We start from the raw sequence: 25,838 nt of genomic DNA on the forward strand, positions 1-25,838 counted from the left end.
AGCTGGAGATCAGGAAGGCTGGAGCTGTAACTCAGTTTGAGTCTGAAGGCCTGGAACTAGGGTAGAGCCAATGGAGTAAATTTCAGCCTGAGGACGGGAGAAGGCAAGACAAGATATCCTGGCTAAGAAGTGAGGCAGGTAGAAGGGTTGACTTCTTCCCTCCTTCACCTTTTTGTTCTATTCAGGCCCTGAACAGATTGGATGCTGCCCACCCACATTGGGGAGGGCCATGTACTTTACTGAGACTACCAGTTCAAATGCTGATCTCTTCTGGAAACACCTTGCAGACCCCCTAATCTGGGCATTCCCTGATGCAATCAGGTTGGTGTGCCTGCATGCTAAGTCATGTCCCACTCTTTTGCAACCGCAGGGACTGGAGTCTGCCAGATTCCTCTGCCCATGGGATGTTCCAGGCAAGAATACTGGAGTGAGTTGCCATTTCCTCCTCCAGGAGATCTTCCCAGGGATTGAACCCATGTCTCTTATGTCTCCTGTGTTGGCAGGTGGGTTCTTTAGGGCCACCTGGGAAGTCAGGTTGTCATCTCAGATGAACCCTTAGGCTATTTGAATTGTTGATCCATGATGTTGTTCTTCCAGAGTGGTTTCCAATTTTTCAAAGTTTGAATTTACTCATTTCTTCTTTTGATCTTCCTTTGATCTCATTCGTAGAGAGACATGGTTCCTCTTTCCAGGTAAGCAAATTGGATGTGACAGGTATTGAACCTTCCTCCCCACACAGTGAGTTAAGGGAAGATCAGGATTAGTGCCTAGGTTTCTTAAACTGATTCCATGTTCTTTCTCGCAGTTGGATTGTAAATTTTGTGGCTCTGTTAAACCAGGTCTGAAAGTGTGATCCGGGACCAGCAGCATCAACATCACCTGGGAATAGTTAGAAACGCACCTTCTGGGGTCCCCACCAGAACCACTGACTCAGAAACCATGGTGGCGGAGCCCAACAGCCTGTTTTAATAAATTTCTCCAGATGATTTTTCTGCATGGTCATTAGAGGACCACTGTGGTTATAAGACAGAATCTGTTCAGGATCAAGGATTTCACTACATTTTGTTCATATACCAAATTCACAGAGAACAAAAAAGACAGTATCAAACGAAACGGACCATAAAAATCTCTGGCTGTGTACTTCGTTGCTCAGTTGTGTCTGACTCTTTGCAACTCTTTGGACTGTAGCACACTGCTGCTGCTGCTAAGTCACTTCAGTCGTGTCCGACTCTGTGTGACCCCATAGATGGCAGCCCACCAGGCTCCCCCGTCCCTGGGGTTCTCCAGGCAAGAACACTGGAGTGGGTTGCCATTTCCTTCTCCAATGCATGAAAAGTGAAAAGTGAAAGTGAAGTTGCTCAGTCGTGTCTGACTCTTAGCGACCCCATGGACTGCAGCCCACCAGGCTCCTCCATCCATGGGCTTTTCCAGGCAAGAGCACTGGAGTGGGGTGCCATTGCCTTCTCCATATAGCACACTAGGCCCCCTCTATCCATGGGATTTTTCAGCCAAGAATACTAGACTGGGTTGCCATTTTCTTCTCCAGGGTATCTTCCCAACCCAGAGATCAAACCCACATTTCCTGTGTCTCCCACGTTGCAGGTGGATTCTTTACCCATGGAGCCATGAGTACACCTGTCTTTCTCTGTTTCTTTCACTTCCCTCCAGCTGTCACTCCTATCAACCAGGTACATTGCACTAACGTTTCATTAAAAATGCTTTTCTGTCCCTTAAATGTTGGCATAGTTGTTGCGAGCTTTGATTCATTCAACCCACATTACATGACAAACATGGGGAAACAAAAATTTTTAAAAAAAAGAGAGAGAGAAGAGAGGGAGGTGGTTGAATAAATAGGAAAATACTGGAACATTTCCTAAAAAAAAAAAATCACATGCCCAAATAGCAAGTTAAAAGTCAGTAAGGTTAAGTGACTCAGAGAAGTGTGAACAGAATGTTATTTTAAAAAGAAAATTACAACTTCTCAGCATTTGCAAAGTTCCAGAAACTGTATTGGGAGCTTTATGCAGGCAAGTCTTATAATAACCTTGTGAAAGAGATGATATTATCTTCATTGTTTTTATTTTTAATGAGGAAACTAAAATCTCAAGAAGTTCCATACTTTTATCCAGACGTCACAAAGCTAGAGTTCACATTCGAGTTTTTCTATATCCTAAAGTCATCATCTCTCCATCACATCATCCACCCTATCTTTTAAAGTGTCTTTCTCTTCTGTATACCCTGTTGATCTTAAAGCTGTGGAAATTTATCAGTGGTTGTATGACATTCCACCATTTCAAAAGAATTGCCGCAAGCAGCACGTGGACACTGGGGAGTCATCAGTAAGGAACACTTTCTGAAACCCAGGTCCATCTCGGACTCACTCTGGAAGCATATTAGTACAATCAGGTATGAATTTGTAAAATGTGTATCTAGCCTTCAGGCCTTTCTCCTTTCTATCCTTCAGCTTGAAGCCTGGCCAACAACCTTAAAGAAAAATTAGGAAGACATGCCCTCTAGTGGAAACATGGAGAATGTCCTCTGGTTTTGCTGGAGGGTTTCTCCCCAAACCGCCTCTTCCCCCTTGTAAAACGAAATTATGGAGTTGTTTATCTGAAAGGTGAACATCTCGTGACAAGACTTGGATCAGTGCACACATGTCCTTTTTGTAATGACCTTAAAAGGAGATTTCTGCATCTCACGGTCACATCATACTTGGGTTCTAATGACCTCTCAAGCTGGCATCATCTTTTAAAAGAATGCTTGTCATTTAGTCTTTTCCCCATTTCACTGAAACCTGATTTCACTGAATTTTTGGAAGGGACACAGTATGAAAATGGGTGTCTGTATTAAATCTCATCACACCTGAATTCACCTCCTGGGCAGTAAGTTGATAACTTTGGAAACTGTACACGTCTGTCTAAATGGCGTGATCTTTGATTTCACGGACTGAGCTGTAATTGTGCCCATCGCCACAGGTGTATTGCTCGGCTGCCAGTCAGCCCCACGGTGGATGCTCAGACCCACACACGGGCTCTCGAATGAGGGTGAGTGTGTACAAACCACTTTAAAGATTTCCGTTGATTACACAATTGGGTTCCTCAAGTTTAAGATTAGATAGAAGACAGAAATCAGCCACCAGTCTGATGGGTAGAGAGAGAAAGAGGGCATTAAAAATAATTGGCAGGAATCTAGCAAAAGTATCCTTTTCATTCAAAGCAAATTGAGTAACTTGGAGGTTGGAGATGTAAATGAGTCCCCCAGTTGTGAGGCATGAGAGATGCTCCCATGTCAATTACTGTCCTGTTTCTAAAAGTCCCACCAAGTTGTATCTTTCCTGATTTGAAGGATGGCTCATCTTAGCTCTTCAAGGTTTGAGAGAATCATGGATCCAGTGAACCCCTTCCTCTAACCTGACAGCTCTGCCTTTCTTGAGTCCATGTAATTAAACTTTCTGCTTTGAAATTGAGGGAGGGAACAGACACTCTCTATTTTTTAAAGCATTTTTATAAAATTGCTGGTTTAAAACACACACATCTCTTTAGAGATTATGGTTCAGTCCTTGTGGGGTGGGGCATGGGGGCCGGGATTTTCCCGCTGTTGGGTCAGTGACCCGGCCTGAGTGGGGAGAGCCCGGGATGGAGGGTCAGGCCTGAGGGCTCGCTTCCAGCACCTGTTCGGGCGTTGCGCTGTGTCCCCCTTACCCAGGGCCTCAGCAACATGCGGGGTCCCGTGACAGTTGCACTGCGGAACCTCAGATAAGTTCTGACCTCAGTAACCTGTGATTCCTTCTCACTCTCTGTGCAAGGCACACATACAGTTTCAACTTCATCCCCTGGAGTCCTCGAGTTACCAAGTTGGCAGCTGGTTCAAAGAACATCCTTCAACAGTGTAAAGTTTTTTGTTGTTTTTTTTTTTAAAACGCAAAAACCAAGCCCTTTTATATGTCTCTTAGCCACCATTTTAGTTTACAATCTCTGAGGCTAGAATATTGAATTTCCCTTTTCATCCTCATACCATTGACTCTCGGTGTTTTTTAATGATTGGAGGAAAAGTAGGAGAAAGAAGTCATCTTTCAAAGTATCACTTTGACTTTTCATCATGAAGAGACTCTCGTTTTGACTGTTTTTAACTCTTTTTTTTTTTTTTTATTCATTGTGCCACCCTGGACTTTAAAACACCACAACAATTTGACCGTCTTTTAAATGAGCTACTCATGCTTTTAAACTGCAAATTTCCACCTCTGCACAGGGCTTTTTGGCTAGATGTTTTTCAAGTCTAGCTTCTCTTGATGTGAACATTTTCAAGCTCAAACAATAAAGTATGTTTTTATCTAGACACTGGAAGTAATTATCAGGGAGAAAATTGTGGCTCAGATTCTGCTGTTTATTAAGCTGTCAGGACTTTTTTCCACGTCTGTTTTCCTTGGAAACATTTATTTGATTCCCTGTGTGTGTGCACTACATCACTTCAGTTGAGTTCGACTCTTTGTAATCCTGTGGACTGTAGCCCATCAGGCTCCTCTGTCGATGGAATTCTCCAGGCAAGAATACCGAAGTGGGTTGCCATTTCCTATTCCATGGGATCTTCCTGACCCAGGGATTGAACCTGCGTCTCTTAAAATCCTGCACTCGCAGGAGGGTTCTCTACCAATTCCCTAGTCCTTCCTTAAATTGTAGGTATGGGTGTGAAAGTGTTAGTCACTCAGTCGTGTCTTTGTGACTACATGGACTGGAGACTGTAGCCTACCAGGCTCCTCTGTCCATGGAATTCTCCAGGCAAGAATACTGGAGTGTGTAGCCATGTCCTTCTCCAGGGGATCTTCCTAACACAGGGATCGAATGCGAGTCCTCGGCATTACAGGCAGATTCTTTAGGGTCTGAGCCACAGGGAAGCCCCAGGTATGGGTGTAGTTGTACTAATCTGAACTTTTGTATAGTGGAGAAAATTTTAAGACTTGTTAATTGAGATGTTATTTTTTGAAGTGGCAGATTTTTAGAATGTTAAGTACTTTGTTGTTTGGAAACTTTATGGAGGGTATTATTGCAATGAAATAAATTTTTTTTCCCCCAAGTTAAATGAAGATAAAGACAATATAGACAAGGGATCATCACTAATAATAGGCATTATAACAATATAGAAAAAAATTAAGTAGTAATTTTAGGTATCTCATTATTTGAAACATAAAGACAAGTTATTCTCTATAATAGGTGTGTTTTTGTTTATACCTGGAAAGGTGGACATTTTGTTGGTAACCCAGTCAGTCTAGGCGTAACTTGGACTTCTAGATTTACCATCCGTAGATTGCCTCTGGCAAAGCAAGCATCACATTTTCAGCCCTTTCTTTCCTTTTCTGCTCACTCTGCAACAAGCAAATTGATAACTTGTAAAGAACCCAAATAACATACACTTCTATCTTTCAAATAATTATATGTGGTCAGACTAATTTTTAATCTTGTTTTGGCCAAAGAACTGTGGATGTTTTGCATCCTTATTCTGACTGGGCATTTAGCCACCATGCACCTGCTTCCATACCTGTATGATGAGAACTTAAGTGTTCTTCACAGGATTACTGCTGAGAATAAATGAGAAAAGGATTGTGACCATTCTCTAGGAATTGCAAAGCACTGTAAATGTAAGACAGTGTTTATTTGGATTAGGTGGCTCAATGGTAAAGAATCATTGCCTGCCAATGCAGGAGACACAGGTTTGGTTCCTGGATCTTGAAGATTTCTTGGAGAAGGCAATGGCAGTCACTCTGGTATTCTTGCCTGGAAAATCCCATGAACAGTAGAGCCTGGCGGGCTATAGTCCATGAGGTCGTAAAGAGTCAGACACGACTCTTTACATGTCTGTGAGCGATCGAGCACAGGAATGGATTGAAGCCAGGTTTAGAAAAATCAGTTCCATATTTTGGGCTCCTGAAATTTTTGAGTGTGTGTGTTTATTTGTAGTCAGAGTGAAACAGTTTTACCTGAAGAGCTGTGCCTTAAACTTCATAACGTCAGAAACTTCCCTCTGCCTTCTGTCTCCCTTATTCCTAGCCCCTGAAGCTTTATACATGTTTCTTTCTTTCTTTATTTCATCTCAGCTGCAACCGGTGAGAGCTGAAACTGTACTTTGCAACAAGATCTTCAGTGTACTCTCAAGAATCCGTTGACAGCCATATTGCCTGCCCAGACAAAGCATCTTTCGGTCTGGGCTCCTCCTAGGTGGAGCCTGTCAGCTCTTGAATAACCAGGTTTCCTTTGGGAGGCCGAAAGACAGTTTTGAGTGGCTGAGGGCAAATAGGGCTCAGGGTGGTGTGCTATTATAGTCTTACAAATATTGTTGTTGTTTTGTCACTAAGTCGTGTCCGACTCTGTGACCCCATGGAGTGTGGCCTGCCAAACTCCTCTGTCCATGGGATTTCCCAGGCCAGGATACTGGAGGGGCTTGCTGTTTCCTTCTTCAGGGGATCTTCCTGACTCAGGGGTCGCATCCGAGTCTCCTGCAGTGGCAGGCTGATTCTTTATCACTGAGCCACCAGGGAAATTCATATCAAGTCTTAGTCCCTTGCTTATATGACTGTGTGTGTGTGTGTGTGTGTGTGCCACCAGGGGAAATTCATATCAAGTCTTAGTCCCTTGCTTAAGCCTCTGTCTCCCCAGAGCTTTCATTGAGGACTTTATGAGTGTGTGTGTGTGTGTGTGTGTGTGTGTTGGACTCTAGCCCGCCAGGCTCCTCTGTCCATGGGATTCTCCAGGCGTGTGTGTGTGTGTGTGTGTGTGTGTGTGTGTGTGTGTGTGTGTGTGTGTGTGTGTTGGACTCTAGCCCGCCAGGCTCCTCTGTCCATGGGATTCTCCAGGCGTGTGTGTGTGTGTGTGTGTGTTGGACTCTAGCCCGCCAGGCTCCTCTGTCCATGGGATTCTCCAGGCAAGAATTCTGGCGTAGATTGCCATTCCCTTCTCCAGGGGATCTTCCTGACTCAGGGACTGATCCGGGATCTCCCAATTTGGAGGCAAATTCTTTACTATCTGGGCCACCAGGGACTTTGGTTCCAGAAACTCTTAGCAAATGAACAGAGCATTGGTGCCATCTCCTGGCAGTTGTCGGAAATTGCTTTGTAAGAGACTCCATTTATTTACCTGATCTGTTCTTGGGCATCGAAGGAAAGATGCACTGTTATAATTGTTTTTTAATCAGGTATTAAATTATGGTCTTAGTTCACACTGTAATTGTATAGTAGCTTTTCTTTTAGTCTTCGACTAAGATCATTGGCTGAAAATTGGTGCTTTGGAGAGTGTCCTAGAGTTAAATGATTCTCAGAGAACAAGAGGAGATGCCTTTAGATTGCCATATAGTTTATGGTCAGCTTATTCATAGACTCCTAGTTTCTCACTTTCTTCTCTTTAGAGTATGTAATAGGAGTCCCTTGGTTGCAGATATAGTAGCTCTGGAGTCTCTCTTCATGTCAGGAGAAGTGTCAGATTGACATTTCTATCCAAGTGTATATGCTACATTGCTTCAGTCCTGTCCGACTCTTTGCAGCTCTGTGTGCTGTAGCCCACCAGGCTTCTCCGTCATGGGATTTCCCAGGTAAGGACACTGGAGTAGGTTGCCATCTCCTTCTGCAGGGGAACTTCCCAACCCAGGGATCACACCCACGTCTCTTATGTCTCCTGCATTGTCAGGCGGGTTCTCCTTCACAACTGTCGCCACCTGGGAGGCCCCTCCAAGTATGTCACTCTGAAAATTTTCACCCTGAAGAGTTTCGGTAAACTCTCGATATAGTGGCTTACTTGTGAGATGATGGTAAGAAGCCTGAGGGAACAAGGGGAGCAGTTGAGACGAAGGGAGAGGAGCCAGTTAAGGGGCTGTTGGTGAGCAGACTCATCCCGTGGGGCCCTCTGGGAAGCTGGGTAGCGCTCATCTTAGAATCGTCCCACCACGGTCTGGGGAAGTTGGCACATTTGTCTGCTGGTTCCTGCCCTCCACCTGGTGTCCGTTCTGCGTGAACTCCCCTGTGCCTCCCAGTGGTGCAGAGCAGAGATGACCCTCTGGCCGAGGAGCAGAAGCACTGACCTTGAGGAGGGCAGCTGACATCTTGCAGGAAATCACCTACCATGCTGCAGGGTAGGGATGGCATCAACAAGCTCTCCTACACGTGCGCGCGCACACACACACACACACACACACACACTTGGATATTCACACATATTAGGAAAAAGTGTAAAATCGGTGAAGTCAATAATAGTAATAAAAATAATAATAAAAAATAATAGTAATAATAAGTAGTTATTTTAAATCTTCTTTAGTTATGAAAATGGTTACAGTTCTAAGAAGATTTTGTCAGACAAATATCTTGAAGTGTTTATGAATGAAATGAGTATATCTTGGCCTTACTTTAAAGAATTACAGCCAAAAAATGTAGGGATAAATGAAACAAAGAGTGGTAAAAGTAATTGTCGAAACTCAGTAGTGGGTCCTTGGCGATTCATTATACTATTATCTCTACAATTCGTATGTTTGAAAATTTCCAAAGTAAATAAAATTTAAGACAGGATTTATGCTAGCCAGTGACAGATTTTAAATCCTTTTGCTGGATCTTGTCTGTATAAATTGCAGTCGTTTTTGAGCTAATGTAGCAATTATAAGTGTGTAGTATAGAATACCATAGCTAGTAGAAGGGGAAGGTGTTAGTCGCTTAGTTGTTTCCAACTCTTTGTGACCCCATGGATTGTAGCCCACCAGGCTCCTCTCTCCATGGGATTTCCCAGCAAGAATATCAGAGTGGGTTGCCATTCCCTTCTCCAGGGGATCTTCCCAACCCAAGGATTGAACCTGGGTCTCCTGCATTGCAGACAGAGTCTTTACTATCTAAACCACGAGTAGAGTCTCTTTTTAATCAAGAGTGGTGCATTTCCTCAGGCTGCTGGGTCACAAGGGGAGTATCTCTTACTGCAGACTCAAGGATAATACTTGGGTTGTTTTGGTTTGGGTTTGATTCCCCCCCCCCCCCCCAGTGAAAAGATACAAAATTCTTCATGTTTATTTCCCCATGGTTCAGCATATCTGAGCTGAATTTTGCATGGAGGAAGAAAGTAATAGTGGTAGATACTATTATGTCCAGAAAAGAAAAAAAAACTGTCTTGCTTCAGAACTCAGTAAGAACTTCTGGCTTTGTGGTTAGTACGTCCTTTGGTAATAATGCTCTTGACTACTGTCTGTCTCTTTAATCTAGTAGTAAAAGCTTTAGGGAAATGACTTTAAAATTCAGGCTTTGCTATTGGATTAAAGTAAGCAAATTAACCTATGCACCTAAATATGTAGGAACATATTCAGAGTTTTTCTTGAGGGACTGAAAGAATCCCAAGGATGCCCTTGAAATTAAAACACTTGTGGCATGCTCGTTTAAAACTGCCAAAGAGTGAGGTATGCAGCTCACACGTGCGTGCTCACATTGCTGTGTGTCACAGCCCTAGATGTTCCCTTAAAAAAGTCATTTGTAATCTTGTCTTTCCTATAATCCTTGACCCATTTTGCTCATAATACTTCATTCCCCAGGGGTGGCTAAAATAAGCTTTTAATCTGCTTTAAAAATCATTTCCTCAAAAATAGAATATATTTTTGGAAAGAGAAAGAAGCTTCCACTAACTTTCTTGTAATGTTTTAAAGGTCTGTAGACATTAAATTATTTACTCTCTCAAGAGAGCCCATTTAATACTGGAAGCATCATGGGATAGTGAAAAGAGTATGGAATCAACCTGAATTTTCATCCCAGCTCAGCTCTTATGGCAATGGACAGTTCATTCAACTGTTAGTCATCTTTATTTCCTCATCTGTGAAATGGGGACAAGATGACCTACTTGAAAGTGCCAAGAGGACAGAAGAAAATGACATAGGCGGGACGTTCAGTCTGTGCCCTTCTGCATAGCAGAGCCGATCAGCGTTTGTGCCCTTCTCAGAGAGCCCTCTGCACGAGATGCACATACTTTGAGAATGTGCTTTGCAAAGTCAATCCTTCTTTTGCTGTGACGTGTTATTGCTAGTACGGAGACCTCTTTTTAAAACTGGCAAGTTGGCTGGGGGGTGGGACAGCAGCTGGGCTGCAGATTAGAAATGACAGAGTAAAACAGATGAGAGAGAAGAGCCTCCTGTGTTAGAACATAATAAATGCTCGCCCGGATTTCTTCTTGCGCCTATTATGGAGCCCGCATTGGACGGTCATATGTGGCTACACGAGTCTGTGTTACCGTTGTCTGCCTTCAACGGTAGACTTTGGTGATGGGCAGCCACCTTGGCGGACATCTGTACTCAGGCTCTATCACATGTTAGTATTTTTAGTCTTCACCCCTGCTGAAGATGCTGGTTGCTTATTTCTTGGGACAGGAAGTTCCCTCCCACTGTAGGCAGCATTGTTAGAAAATTCTACCAGATAGATGAGTTTTCCATTTATAGATTAGACTAATTTTTTTTTTTCCCATCTATACTCCTTCTGCTTAGTGGAATTACAAAGGTAAAGTTCATTTCTCCTTTACCAGGACAACTCATCACATATTTAAAGGTATATCTCATGGTCTTCTTGGATTTTCCATTCTCCAGGATAAGCAATTTGCCCTTCTCCGCCTCCACTGTGTTTTGGCTAGGACCTTTATTCGCTTCTTTCAAAGTTATTATCTCAGCTTGTAATTATATGTTCATTAGAGTGTGTGATTATTTGATTAGTGTGGGAGTTGTTTGTGCTGCTTATCAGATATTTCTGTCTCTCTGCTTTCCTTGAATGAGGTAGAACTGAAGTTTCTTCCCTGGGGTTGGGTGGGACTAGTTTTGGCCAACGATGTGTAAATGAAAGTGATAGACATCATTCCCAGGCCAGAGCATGTAGCTGCTGAAAGAGATCTTCCAGGGCTTCCTTTTCCTCCAGTAGAGAGTCTGTGAAGTTCTCGATGAGGGTTACTCTGTCTGTCTGGATCCTGAATAAAAGGAAGAAGAGCCCCAGCCAGCAACCCTTGCTGGTCACATGGCATGAATGAAAAATAAGACTCTGCGGTTTGACATCTGAGTTTTAGGTTCATCATAATCTCGTCTCTCCTGATTGAAGCAATTGTGTCTGGCTTTCTCACTCCATGATAAGGATCATGCAGTGGGGACTGTGAGTTTCTCTTGAGCCTTCAGTATCTGACAGACTACTAGCCCAGAGGAGGCACCAATACCTGTGGGTCACGTGCATGAATAAATCAAATCTGAGTTTTGAATCCTACTTCCATCCTTGAAATTTACTGGACTTGGTTTCCTTCACTATTCCTCCTCTGAAATAAGAGACTCTACCCCTGCCTATCAAACCCAGCTTTCCAGTTTCAGAGTCATAAAGTAGTTTGCATATAGTTTGCAAATGAGGAAGGAATGCAGGCCAGACTCAGCTGTCACAGGCAGAGACAAAGGAGGATTTGTTGTCATTGTCATTGCTCAGTCATTGAGTTGTGTCCGACCCTTTGTGACCCCGTGGACAGCAGCACGCTAGGCTTCACTGTCTTTCACCATCTCCCAGAGCTTGCTGAAACTCATGTCCATTGAGTGGGTGATGTCATCCAACCACTTCTGTTGTACCCTTCTCCTCCTGCCTTCAATCTACGAGGGAGGATACATTTAGCTTAATGCTGAACATCTCCATTAGAAGTTTCTTGGTTTTGAAGATCAGGAGAGAGGAAGTGTGGTCATTGCTGATATATTTTTTTGTATCCTTGTGTAGCTTTATGATACCATATTGGCATCACTCTTGCTTTTCACTGTTTGCTGCTGTTTTTACCTTTCAAGAATGAGCCTCCTTAAATGATCACTCCTTTTGTAAATTAAAACCTAGCGTTCCTGCCCTGTTGTAGCTGTGGGAGGCTGCTAGGTGGCGCTAATGAGACACTCTCCTTTGAGTCTTGCCAGTAAGTCTTGCTTGGTAGAAACTAGGAGGTATTTTAACTATCCCAAGAAGTTAAAAGGAGGAAAAGGGCAAGACTTATTAGATGGGAAAAATATATTGATAATGTGGGCACATCTCCAGAAGCCTCTGTTTATTGATTGCCATGTAAGAACCAGACCACACACTTAAGTAATTTGGTGTGTATTTTCTTGTTTTATCCTCCTGGCCACCGAACAAACTTTTAGTTGCTTTTCTCCCATTTCACAGAAGGGAACTGAGGCCCAGAGTGTTTAATTAGGTTGGTCCTCGATGAGTAGTACTTGAACTAGGTCTAACCCATGTTCATTCTATTTGGAATAGCTTAGTAAACTTTGGCCAAAATCCACCAACTTTTAGAACTTGAATTTTAATTTTTAAGAAAGATTAGAGAGGCTTTTACTTTTTTCCCCAACCTAATCTTTGATTTTATAGATATGTGCTGATAATATTTCCTAGTACATTATATGGCAAATACCATGAATCTCAAGTTGTGGTTGATGAAATAGTCAAGTTGACTGAACCAAACAATACACCCAATATGGAGTTGCCCACCCATCCCAGAGTCTGTATTAATAAAACCTTGACAGCAGAAGCTCATAGATGAGTGAGGGTGAGAGCATCTTTCATTTACTGACCCTCTTTGCCAAATACTGTGCCAAATGCATTATGTTGTTGTCTTGTTAAGGAGGGACTGTAAGTCATGAATATAGCCACTATGATTATAGGTAAGAATTCAAATCAAGGTCCTATAGGGGTGTGTAGACTGTTAGGGCGTTTGTTCTGAGAAAACCAGAAAGGGCTGGAATCCCGCTCACCCTCACAGTCTGTGCGCCGTGCTGCCCCGTGGCAGCCACCAGGGGAGGCATCCCTGGACCAGCTTCAGTCTGGGTGCAGGGAGGAAAGAATGCTCCACTCACGTCCCTTCATCTAACATGCTTTGTAGGCCTTCACGTGCTCAGAGCCTTGAGGTAGATTATCAGGAGTTGTTTGGCTAATCCTGTTTTATAGGTAGTGGAGAGAGGGAAGAATTTATGGGGAGAATGAACTAAATTCTATGTGCTTGCATGTGTGCTAAGTTGCTTTGGTCGTGTCTGACTCTTTACGACCCTATGGACTGTAGCCCACCAGGCTCCTCTGTCCATGGGATTCTCCAGGCAAGGATCATGGAATAGGTTGCCATGACCTCCTCCAGGGGATCTTCCAGACCCAGGGATCGAAACTGTCTCTTATGTCTCCCGCATTGACAGGTGGGCTCTTTACCACTAGCGCCACCTGGGAAGTCCAGTATGTGCTTAGATATTTCATATCCACCCTAGAAGTATAGTTTTCTTTGTTTATTTTGAATAGATGAGGAATTGGAAGCTCAGAGAATTCAAATAATTTGTCAGCCTTACTTAAGTAGTAAATGACAAACCCGGGATTCAAACTCAAGCCTATCTTGCTCTAATTCCAATGTTTTTGCAGACATTATTAGTCTTAAGATGGGGAAAGATCAAGGAAGACTTCTTTGAGGACGCATCTTTCAAATCAGAACTATTGCTGTATGTAGTCAATAGGTTATTACCATCCATGATTTAATCAGTTCTCTAAAAGGTTTAAACAAAGTCACATGCAGTTGGGGGCTTTGCTGGCAGTCAGTGGTTAAGACTGTCTGCACTTCCAATATAGGGGGTGTGAGTTTGATTCCTGGTAAGGGAACCAAGATCCCACATTTTTAGCCATCGTGCAACATAGCTAAAATTACATAAAAAAGAAAAATTGTATGCAGTTTTCTCAGAGTTATGCTAAATAAAACAGACTTTCTGACTTATATTAGTAAAACATATAGTTGTTAATATTAGTGATCACTCAGCAGATTATTGGCAACTGGGAAGCCCCATGATGTCTTACTTCTGTATTTCCTGTGTTTCATAGTCTATTTATTTGGGAAAAATGAGTAACTTCTTGTAAGACTGATCAGGTGCATTCTTCCTTCTGATAAATGTGGATGATCAGGCATGATCTGCTGCCTGTCAAGGTCACACTAAAGCTTTGACCAACAGAAGTGCAAAGCTGACATTTTGCCTTGAGACCTCTGCTACTTCCCTTCCCAGCCATTTTGCATTCATGTCAAGTCGGGTATTGTCATAGGGAGAATGGTGTGCATGTATCACCCTGACCTTCACAACCACTGTGGGAATAAGACAGTCCTGTTATCCTGGCCCTCAGGCTCTGTGACCTTGAATGAGTTATTTTGCCTCTCTGAACTTACGTGTTTCACATATAAAGTGAGGGACATCATATAGATCATTTCTATCTGTGAATAAAGAAAATGCAAAAACTTTTCTCATATTGAAGTCATTAAAATTCCAAAGATTGGTGACTTTTTAAAAGGGTGGCCGTGCCCACTTCTCAGAATGCAGCTCAGACAATCAAGCTTGACAAAAATATTTCAAGCATAAATTATTATATTCTTACAAGAAGGTTTTATATGGTTTATTAATAGCTGAGGAGACTGCTCCCCTAGAGAATGTATCAGAGTCATAAAGGGACTTTGTCAAATTTATCCCATTCTGTACCCTTCCTAGTATTAAGGATCAGTGCCATAAAGGCACTGTTATTGATATTTCACATAAGTTGAGGTGAAAAGGTAATAGTTTTTTTTATGAAACAGTGAATATTATTGAGATATTCAGGTCTTTTTTATCTACATAGAAATCTTTTTTATATACATAGTCAAAGATATAGAGAGAAGTAAAAGGTATTCTGTAGCTTTAATTGCAAGACATAAAAGTTTTACCTCTTTGATAGATCTTTATCCCCTCACCGTAGTTAGGAATTCTTTTTTTTAAAGGAATCTATACAAGTACTGGGCTTCCCTGGTAGTTCAGATGGTAAAGCGTCTGTCTGCAATGCAGGAGACCTGGGTTCGATCCCTAGGTCAGGAAGATCCCCTGGAGAAGGAAATGGCAGCCCACTCAAGTAGTCTTGCCTGGAAAGTCTCATGGGTGGAGGAGCCTGGTAGGCTACAGTCTGTGGGGTCACAAAGAGTCGGACATGACTGAGTGATGTCACTTTCACTTTCACATACAGGTACTAATTTCACGCATCTGTTTACTGGTTGGGTTCTCATATATGTACGCCAGTGAAGCTGTGAAGATGGAAGAAGACAAATGATACTTAGTTCTTGTGTTCTGGTGTCAACCATCCAGTATTATATGTTTGTGATAGAAGTTAATAATTTGAATTCAACAGAATGAGATAAAGTTTTATTCACTGGAATATAAGGGAGTCTGAGATAGAGTTCCATTTTTCACTTGATGTTATAACGCAAAGAACTTAAGAGGAAGACAGGAACTCAGTCGTTAAACTTTGGGACCCAGTACCTAAAACGGTAATATTAAGGTCCTCTTAAGTAGAAACCATGAAATAAGTTGAAATCAATTACTGGAGGGGAGGCTGGGGGCCAGTTTTACTTTGTTAAGAGCAAACATATGCCAGTGCTTCCCTGAAAAGAAGAGACCCACCCAGGGGAATAAGCTCTTTCTCCATCCCTCTTTTTCTCTGCTGCTAACAAGCTCAAATGTGTTCAATCTGCCTTTTGTTCTCACTCACGGTTTTGGATAATTTACTAATAGCTACACAGTCAGAGACACTTGATATCACAAAAATATCCCGTAATTATACAAAAATCCTTGGATCAGTTCAGAGATGGCATTTGTTGAAACTAATGCCTACAGCCAAAGTGTACAGTAGAATTTTTTTTTCCATCTCAGCCCCTGGCTGTGTTTTCGTTGCCTGGCAACCCATCTGGGATGATAGCTGATGTCATCTGATTTTCACTTATACTTAGCCCAGGAAAGTTTTCAAGGAGGGCATTTGAGTTTGTATAGTGCTGGGGAAGGCTCCAATTTGTGCTACCAAATAATTTGTACAACTGCAGACTAATGGGCTGAGGCAGGCTAAATGTAAATGTGGAGGTCTCGGGGGATCAGCTTCCGGAACAGTGTGGCCTTTGGGACTTTGTTTCTGACTCCTAAGAGCTTAGCAAATGAGCTTCAGCTGTGTTCTCGCTGCTGCTCAAGTTCTCACTTCCCTTTTTAAAGAAATAAGGAATGTTCAACATTATTCTAACTCCTGAATATCCAAATTTAGGCAAATACATTATATGGCTATGCTGAAAGAAGGGTCAACATTTTAGGTACATAAGCAACAATTGGGAGGAAAAAGGAATATTCTAGTGTACACACTAACAAGCTGGCTTAAAACTCAACATTCCAAAAATGAAGATTATGGCATCCGGTCCCATCACTTCATGGTAAATAGATGGGGAAACAGTGGAAACAGGGACAGATTTTATTGTCTTGGGCTCCAGAATCACTCGTGACTTGATGGACGGTGACTGTAGGCATGAAATTAAAAGATGCTTGCTCCTTGGAAGAACAGAAATGACAAACCTAGACAGTGTATTAAAAAGCAGAGACATTACTTTGCCTACAAAGGTCTGTATTGTCAAAGCTATGGTTTCTTCAGTAGTCATATATGGATGTGAAGGCTGAACAATAAAAAAGGCTGAGCACCGAAAAACTGATGCTTTTGAACTGTGGTGCTGGAGAAGACTCTTGAGAGTACCTGGGACAGCAAGGAGATCAAACCAGTCCATCCTAAAAGAAATCAACCCTGAATATTCATTGGAAGGACTGGTGCTGAAGCTGAAGCTCCAATACTTTGGCCACCTGATGTGAAGAGCCAACTCGTTGGAAAAGACCCTGATGCTGGGAAAGATTGAAGGCAGATGATAGTGGATGAGAGGATTGGATGGCATCATAAACTCAATGGGATATGAGTCTGAGCAAACTCCAGGAGATGGTGAAGGGCAGGGAAGCCTGGCGTGCTGCAGTCCATTGGGTCGCCAAGAGTTGGAGATGACTGAGTGACTGAACACCACCACCACTACGTGAATGTGTTAAAACTTCTTTAATCCGGAGGAGGGCAGAAGGCAATTTTATCTTGTTTTCCTCACCTGTAGCTATTGGAACAAAATTGTGGCAGTCCAAGTAAAGTTCAGGGACAGGTTTGTAAACAGATTATCCCGCGCCCATTGCTTCACATGTTATTCTGGTTGTGTATACAGATCCTGGCCAGTGCACTCGGAGCCAGCCGGCTCCTGCCTAGGACAAAAGGATGTATAGAATTTTGTGCAGTATCCATATAACAATGCTACTAATCAGTTCAGATCTTCTTACTAATTGCTGTAACCAAGCAGGACCCCATGGGGCCTTCCCCCCTATCCTTAGCTTTATCTCCTCTCTGAAGTACCTAGATAATAATAGTACTTGATGCACATTTGCAAATGTATAAAACCTCTCCCCCTCCAACAAATGGAAAGTGTTAACCACTTAATCACCAGGAACACACACAACCCCAGGCCTTCTGGAACCGAAGGACTGATAAAGTCAACCCCTCATCATCATTGTTCCCTCCTCATCAGCCAATCAGAGAATTGTGCACAAGCTAACCACTTGTCCTGCGACAACCCCCTCCAACCTCCCAAGCCCTGTCCTTCACCTGGCTTATTAACATGCTTTGCTGAAAACTTTCAGGGAGCTTCTGGCTTCTTATGGCATAAGCCACCTTGTCTTTAGGCAGGGCCCTGCAGTAAACCTTTCTCTCCTCCAGACTCCAACACTTCATTTTCTTTGGCTTCATTGTGCTTCAGGCACATGAACTTGCAGTAACATTACAACCCAGCATGTCATGGTTTTCCCCTTGTATATTTGTGGCACTCCAAATGCTAGAGTGAAACAATATATGAAATAATGTGTAAATCATTTCAATATCAAATGTTTCTCTTTAATTTTTTTAAAACTGGAGGATAATTGCTTTACAGTATTGAAACGTTTCCTTTTGAAAGTATCTGTACCTCCATGTGAGTCTGTAAAATAGTACAAATGATTTTCAGCACCTACCTGGGATTCTGAAAGTTCAATCCTGTCTTTTTTGAGCTACTGCTAAAACTTGGGGTGGTAGTAGTTATTACTTGGTCAAGGTGAGATTAATACCGAAATATGATAAGTGAGATAAGCATCTTTGTCTTGATGTTTATGATAACTTTCAACTATGGTAGCTGTCTGACTTTTAAAAACCACTCTTAAAAGGAAAATAAATTGTTCAGTGCTGATTTGTAGTGAAGGCTGCTTGGGTTAGTATGCAGTGTTTTAGATTGAGTTCCTCATGAAGTAGCCCCTGAGATGGAGTTAGAATATTTATAAAGAAGCACCCTGGGGACCTGCACCTGTGGAAAGGAGGGAGAAGCAGCAGGATCAGGTGGAGGGTGAAGTCAGGTGTCTTTGCAGGTACAGTGACAACCTCAATTGATCCCACTGGGAACTCTGGATTCTAGTGACTTGTTAGAGTATCCTGTACTGGGGCACTTCCATTCTGATTGCTTGCAGTGTGTGTACCTGTCACCCTAACCCCAAACACGGGATGTGATCTTGGTTGAGGTGGCTCTTTGCAGTAAGACTGCACGGACTTAAGGGATTGCACTGACAGGCCCAGCACCTGAAACAAGAAATCCTTTATTGAAGAGGGATCCGGGGTCCACATCACAGCGCAGAGAGTGTGCACAGTCTAAAAAAGTCAGGGACACTGAAGGCTCTCTGATGAATTGTTGCCTTCTTAATGTTGGAAACCTTACTGACTGCTTTAAAAAGAAAGTGATCCTTTACTATTTGTTGTTTGGAAAATAGGATTTTAAAGATGAGAAGAGCACATTTTTACCAACAAATGTCAAATTCTGAAATGCAGTGATAACAGACACATATACATAGTTTATTTATTTGCATTGGGATTGCCTTATGAATAAAAAACTGCCAATTAAAAGTAACTGCAATGACTAATGGAATGATAGTGGGAAGTCATTCTTTTTGATCTTTCAGGAAAAGATATTAAATAAGTCATGGAGTGATGCTGATAGTTTGTCAGATCATAAAGCACAGGTAAATACATAATAAAAAGACAGGAGTCAGGGAAAGTAAATTTCTATTAATATGTTATTCGTGGAACAGTCATTTCTGTCTTGCCTTTGGATAAGTACTTCATATCTAAGCCTACTAATTTCCTCAATTTTCTCCTTTGTCATTCCGTCACAGCTTCAGTTGTATGCTCACTGCTTAATACATATTTGAGACATGGTTCTTACTCTCAAAGAACTCAAAATCACATTTGTTGTTTCACTACCAATCTCATTAGAAAAATATACAATTTGGGAAGATATTGAGTTCATGGTGCAGGAGATAAGTTTTTAGATTAATTTTTCTCTTAAAAGCCCCAATGTTTTCATTGGCAATAAATATTTCAGTTGTTTTTGTGAAGACAGTCTCAGTTTGTTCAGTTTTTGAGAAAATGTCTATCATATACTAAAGTCTAAATACCCATAGTTTTTCTGTAGTTCTTTAAGTTAAAAATGACGGTCCATGAATAAAGCAGCTAATTTAACCTCCAACTCAAACATGAGGACCTTTCTTGAAACACTTTTGTATTGATATTTAGTATGAGACAAGAATGTTTGCAATTTCATCATACTGAAAGGTGGTTTGAAATTTGGGACTAAAGAAAATGAATCCAATTTCCTTTTCTGTTAAGGATTTTAAGTGAAACTGGATTATTAATTTTTTAATGCTAGTGCATGCCAACAATAAAGAATCCAATGACTATTAATACAGTTGGTGCTACTGTCTCGACTAATGCTAAGGCACCAGCAGTTTTGCCCTCCTTTACTTTTGTACCATCAAGTATCAAGTGTCAACACAGTGAAAAATATCAATAATGTACTAGTATTATTTTCAAGAGTCATGACCTCATTGCCCCCTGCAAGTATCCCACTTTCAGTGTCCACAGCTCCTCTTGCATAGAGGAATGTTTCAGCAGGAAGGCCTGGGGAAGGGTGACTGCTTTGGCAAGAAATGAAAGAGCCAGGCTTTATGTGATGACAGCAGAGATGGAGGACAGGGAGGGAATGAGAAATGTTGCAGAGGTTATACAGATAAGATTTGGCAGTAGAAAGGCAAGTAAGAGTTGAAATTTACTGAGGTTTTTAGCCTGAGTGACTGAATGGATGGCAATGCCAGTAACCAAGGTGATGACTAGGGAAGAGGAGCCCCGGTTTATGATGGAAAATGATACTGCTTTCACTATGAGAGAAGAATCTGCATAATTCTCCCATCTTTTGGAAAAGGATGGGTTCTAGCACCGATAAAAATGAACAAAGTACTCTTGGCTAGGCCCATGTAGCAGCCTAAGAATATGGTTTTGTATTGATAACAAATAATGGCTCTTGGAAGCTCAGCATATTCTGTATTGATGCATAAGAGTCTTGTGTCTATGCTCCCTATAACCGTGTTTTCTCTTTCTGTTTCTAGGAATGGTGCAAAAGCTGGACCAAAAACTGCCAGTGGCCAATGAGTACCTGCTGCTTTCTGGAGGAGTCCGAGAAGGCGTGGTAGACCTGGATTTAGATGAGCTTAATGTCTATGCCCGAGGGACCGACTATGATATGGACTTCACTCTCCTGGTGCCAGCCCTTAAGCTGCATGACCGTAATCAGCCTGTGACACTGGATATGCGCCACTCAGCCTTATGTCACTCTTGGCTGAGCCTTCGGCTCTTCGACGAGGGGACGATAAGTAAATGGAAAGACTGCTGCACCATCGTAGATCACATCAACGGTGCCACCAACTACTTTTTCTCTCCAACCAAAGTGGCCGACTGGTTCTATGACTCCATCAGCATTGTCCTCTCAGAGATACAGAAGAAACCCCAGAGAGGGATGCCAAAGGTGGAAAAAGTGGAAAAGAATGGGACCATCATCTCCATCATTCTGGGTGTGGGGAGCAGTCGCATGTTGTATGATATTGTCCCAGTGGTCTCCTTCAAAGGTTGGCCGGCAGTGGCCCAGAGCTGGCTCATGGAGAACCACTTTTGGGATGGGAAGATCACTGAGGAAGAAGTCATCAGCGGGTTTTACCTGGTACCAGCTTGCTCCTACAAGGGAAAGAAGGACAATGAGTGGCGGCTGTCCTTTGCCAGGAGTGAGGTGCAATTGAAGAAGTGTATCTCCAGCAGCCTCATGCAGGCGTACCAGGCCTGCAAAGCCATCATCATTAAACTCCTGTCCCGGCCCAAGGCCATCAGCCCCTACCACCTGCGGAGCATGATGCTCTGGGCCTGCGACAGACTTCCCGCCAACTACTTGGCCCAAGAAGACTATGCAGCCCACTTTTTGCTGGGCCTCATCGATGACCTGCAACACTGTCTGGTCAACAAGATGTGTCCCAATTACTTCATCCCTCAGTGCAACATGCTGGAGCACCTGTCTGAGGAGACGGTCATGCTCCATGCGCGGAAGCTCTCCTCCGTCCGCTCAGACCCAGCAGAGCACTTGCGCACCGCCATCGAGCATGTCAAGGCAGCCAACCGGCTGACGCTGGAGCTCCAAAGGCGAGGGAGCACCACCAGCATCCCCTCCCCGCAGTCGGATGGCGGGGACCCCAACCAGCCCGATGACCGTCTGGCCAAAAAACTGCAGCAGCTAGTGACTGAGAATCCGGGGAAGTCCATCTCCGTCTTCATTAACCCTGATGATGTCACAAGGCCCCATTTCAGAATTGACGACAAATTTTTCTGAGCATTTTTGCTGCCTTTTTTTTTTTTTTTTTGCTCTGGTTCTGAAACTCGTAATATGTAGTGTGGTTTGTGTCTTTCGGGTTTTTTTTTTTTTTTTTTTAATATATCCAGCCTGGATTGGATCTGTTAAGAACACATCTTAAGTTTCCTGGTTCTGCAGGATGGTGCAGACTTTGAAACAGTATATTACTATTTCATATTCTGCCTCTGATTTTGCTGTTTACTTTTTGTAGTTATTGTTTTGTTTTGGTGTTTGTTTGTTTTTTTTAAGGAGAACTTGAGCCATAGATGAAATGCCCATGAATTATCTCCCTTCTTTCTGTTTCATACTTTGTGAAAAATTAATGGGAGTGGGGAATCTCTCTTTCTGATACTTCAGGATTCTATGTTTGGTGTTGCTTTTGTTTGTCTTTATTTTTTTTAATGAGTGCTCATCACTACAGATATTTGAAAATCATCTGAATCTGGAAACTACCTGGTATGTCAGCTGGACTTGTCGATACTTTTTTTTCGACCAGTGGCCAGGGTAATTTCTCCCTCTCTGCCAAACAATGTAGACTTTGAAAGTGATAATGCTACAAATTATGTTTGGAGCAACTTCATTGAATGTAATTGTCCTCAAATCGGAACTTTGGATGGTTTGGAAGGGTGTCTTTGACAATTTTCCAAGTAGAATTAAGGTTTCCAAATGGTAGTTTTAGTGTGTGTAATTATTTGAAGCCTTATTTAAAACCTATTAATGAACATACCATTATAATTGTTATTTGCACTAATGAAATCTTTGCCATTGTCAGAGTTCCAATGCGTGTGTTTCAATATAAATTGACATCTACTGTTGAAATGCTATCATTTCTTCATTTAGCTCATTTCTCTTAATCAATAGAATGATTCTTTGTGTTTGTTTAGTTCTCCTTTATGTGGGTTCATATTTTGTCCTCTTTGAATTTCCTGGTTCCTATCTTACCAAGACAAGTTTTTCAAGCTTTATACCTGCTGAGTGACTTTATCTGAAGTTGGGGAAAATGTATGATTGATAAAGTAGTTGTCTTTGTATGTATAGTTGATCCTTGAACAACACAGGTTTAAACTGTGTGGATTCACTTATATGCAGATTTTTTTTTCACTAAATGTGTTAGTTGAACATATGGGTTTGGAACTATGAATAGAAGGTCCACCATAAAGTTATATATGGATATTCAACCTCATAAGGTCAGTGTTCCTAACCCCCACATTATTCAAGGGTCAACCATATTTCTTTTGACATTATAGAGTTAAGCTTTTTTGTAGAGTCTCTTTGGTTCTTCTGAGAGTTTTGAGAAAAACTAGAAGGAAAAATGACATTAATCCCCAATAGAAGATACCATGCCAGTTCAAAAGCAGGTTTTGCCATAGAGCAGGAACCAGGAAATAACTGGGTGGAAGCCTTGGTGTAGAGGTGTCCTGTCTTTAAGAATGAAATTACTTGCCAGGTTTAGGTGCTGCAAGGCATCGGCTCCCTGTTTTGGTATGGACTCATTTCAGACTGTAGTGTTTGGGGGCCAGGGGCCAGCCGATCTCTCAAAGGAGTACTGTGCTGTCTGCTGTTGGAAAGGTCAAGCACCACTTTGATCTTGAGTGTCCAGTCTCATGGGGTGGATTTTGGCCAGTTGAAATCAGGCATATGCAGTCTTGGTTTTTGCATGGGAATTATTGTAATGCTTATGAATGAAAATGAAATCATTCAACCATCTTAAACAAAAGTAATAATAAAAGAAGCATACTGGCCTTGGAGTTTGGTTGTTATTTGTTAGTTTGTAATCTGGAAACTGTTTTCTCATTAGTAATACCAGCAGTAATTTTCAGTAGATCTAGCCCTGGGCTTGCTGCTGTCTTTCAGGCCAGATGTCTCTATGTAGTGAAAATCCAATATCCAGTCTTCCCTATCTCCAATTCTCCTGCTGGTATCTACCTATCTTCCACATAATCTATGTCCTTCTTGGGAAATAGCTTCATCCCCAGCTCTGGACATGCACCCTGATTGGTGTAGGCCAATCAAGATAGCCATTATTTCCCTGACCACAGTCATTAGTTAGGGATTGGGCATATAATGCCATCTGTTCCATTCAGGGACATGCTTGTGATTCTAGCTTTGGATGCTGGGGCAGCAATATGCACCCTGGATGTGGAAGAGGAAGCACTTGGCTTTGCTATCAGTGCCATGAACCTAGGGCTCTTCGGTCAGACATTCTTAAAGGTGAGTAGAAATGAGATGTAGTCTGGTACCTTTCCTTGTCTGAAACATAAGCAAATCACTGACTTCTGTCCTTCTGAAGCCCTGAAGATTGGTTAAAATGATCTCTGTTTCAAGTACAATATAAAATGCCTAAGGCAGAGGTTATCAATTTAATATTACTTACATCTGCTTCTTTAGGTTGTGGGAATTTATGAGCTATAACTCAACAGGATTTCAATTCTCTATGGGACCTGGTTTCACATATTAGAAGAATAAGTTATTCTGGACTCTATGGCTTTCTTAGCTGAAGTGGAAGTAAGATGCAAGTAACGATTGGTTTCAGAATGGATGGAGCCAAACAGGACCAGTCATTTTAAAAATAAAAACATCCCAGAAATTACTGTACAGAGTTATTTCAGGGAAAATGAGAGGCAGGTATATGTGGCTAATTTTACTTTCAGGTCAGTTGTGAGGAAACAGGGAGGAGGCTTCTAGGGCCAGTTGAAGAGCCCCTAGTGACTGACTGACCAATGCCTTATAAACCGCACACACACTTGATAGCACAAAAGGAATTGGATGTTTCTTTAAGGTGTTTTGTAACACTTACAGGGAGGAGTAAGCCCACTGTCTAGTTACAGGTAAGTATTGATTATTTGGTATCAGATCATTACCTTGCTGAGAAAAATTTCCTGACTTGGAGTTCCGCCTTGGACAGGATGGCCCGGTCGGGGAAGGGAAGCTGTGCTTAGCAGCAGCTGCTGGGTCAGCGGGCTTTAGGGCTGCTGCTCCAGAGCTTGGCAGTTGTCTTCAGGGAAGGCACTGAACTCCATCCTGATAAACTTAATCTCCAGAGCCTCTTCCTTTGAGTCACCCAAGGGACTACTTGTGTGGCTATTCTACTTCCCATTTGGTCATTATCTGGGGTTGAGGAAAGACTCCCCATGTTCTAATCTGCAGGTAAACCTTTTTACCATTAAATGGAGCTCTGACTACTATTTGGACTAAAGGAAGGGGATGGACATCATTTCCTCTTCCTGTTATGTTATTAATATATAAATATGTATGTATTAATAGTTTTAAACTGATTCAATACAGTTAGTTAATGGTACTCTCTGAGAAAAATAGCCAGTTTAGAAAATGTACCTCTTAGGCTGTAGTTTCCTCAATAGGTAAAAAGTGTTGTTTAGAATAATATTCCCCAATGGAGAACTATTTGCAACATGTCCTAAGTTCTACCTTCTGTTAATTAATTGCAAAAATCTTTTTTCACTTTAAAGAAAACATACATTATACACAGTTGAAATCAAGCTGTAAAAATTTAACTAATTTTGTTTCTTTCTGTATGCCCATTTTATAATGATATCCTATTAGTAAGTTCAAAAGTAGCATGTTTAATAAACTGCAGCTTTGCCATATGGCACTTAATTTTTATACTGATGTCATATGACCCTTGCTTTCTAAAGTGAAAGTGAAAGTCTTTCTAAGTTTGAAAGTGAAAATGAAAGTCATTAGTCGCTCAGTTGTGTCTGACTCTCTGCGATCCCATGGACTGTAGCCCACCAGACTCTGGCCATAGAATTCTTCGGGCAAGAATACTGGAGTTGGTTGCCATTTCATTCTCTAGAGGATCTTCCTGACTCAGGGATCGAACCCGGGTCTCCTGCATTGCAGGTAGATTCTTTACCGTCTGAGCCACTAGTTTTGAATCCACAGTTGGGTCCTGACATTCATCAAACTCTAGAGAGACTATATGCCTTTTTGTGTCTATGTGGTTTGGGATAATGAGGAAATTTCAGAAAATTCAGATGTTAGTATGTTAGTCTCCCATATTAAATAATTATTGTTCAAAGATCTTTAAAGACACATTGAGCCTTAATTTGGCATAGCAGCTGGGATGAAAATATTTGCATTTTAGACCACATTCCCTCTCTTTTTTAGGATGAATGGATTTGTAATGTGACTTGAGAAAGGTGGGCACATTGATACATTTTTCATCTGTCATCTTTTGTTCCAACAGTTTATCACAGAAGC

At 42.0% G+C, this 25,838-nt stretch overlaps 1 protein-coding gene across 1 annotated transcript in view; it reads left to right on the forward strand.

Moving 5' to 3' along the window:
* The window catches only part of MB21D2 (Mab-21 domain containing 2), a 116,483-nt gene extending 93,120 nt beyond the window's left edge, over positions 1 to 23,363 (forward strand). Inside the window, exon 2 of the mRNA XM_065942535.1 lies at positions 20,332 to 23,363. Coding sequence (XP_065798607.1) covers positions 20,332 to 21,596 — 1,265 coding nt within the window. The 3' untranslated portion in view covers positions 21,597 to 23,363. The remainder of the gene's footprint in view (positions 1 to 20,331) is intronic.
* The last annotated feature ends 2,475 nt before the right edge of the window (positions 23,364 to 25,838 follow it).

This window comes from Muntiacus reevesi, chromosome 8 (genome assembly GCF_963930625.1).
Source record: "Muntiacus reevesi chromosome 8, mMunRee1.1, whole genome shotgun sequence".
NCBI classification, from domain to species: Eukaryota; Metazoa; Chordata; class Mammalia; order Artiodactyla; family Cervidae; genus Muntiacus; species Muntiacus reevesi.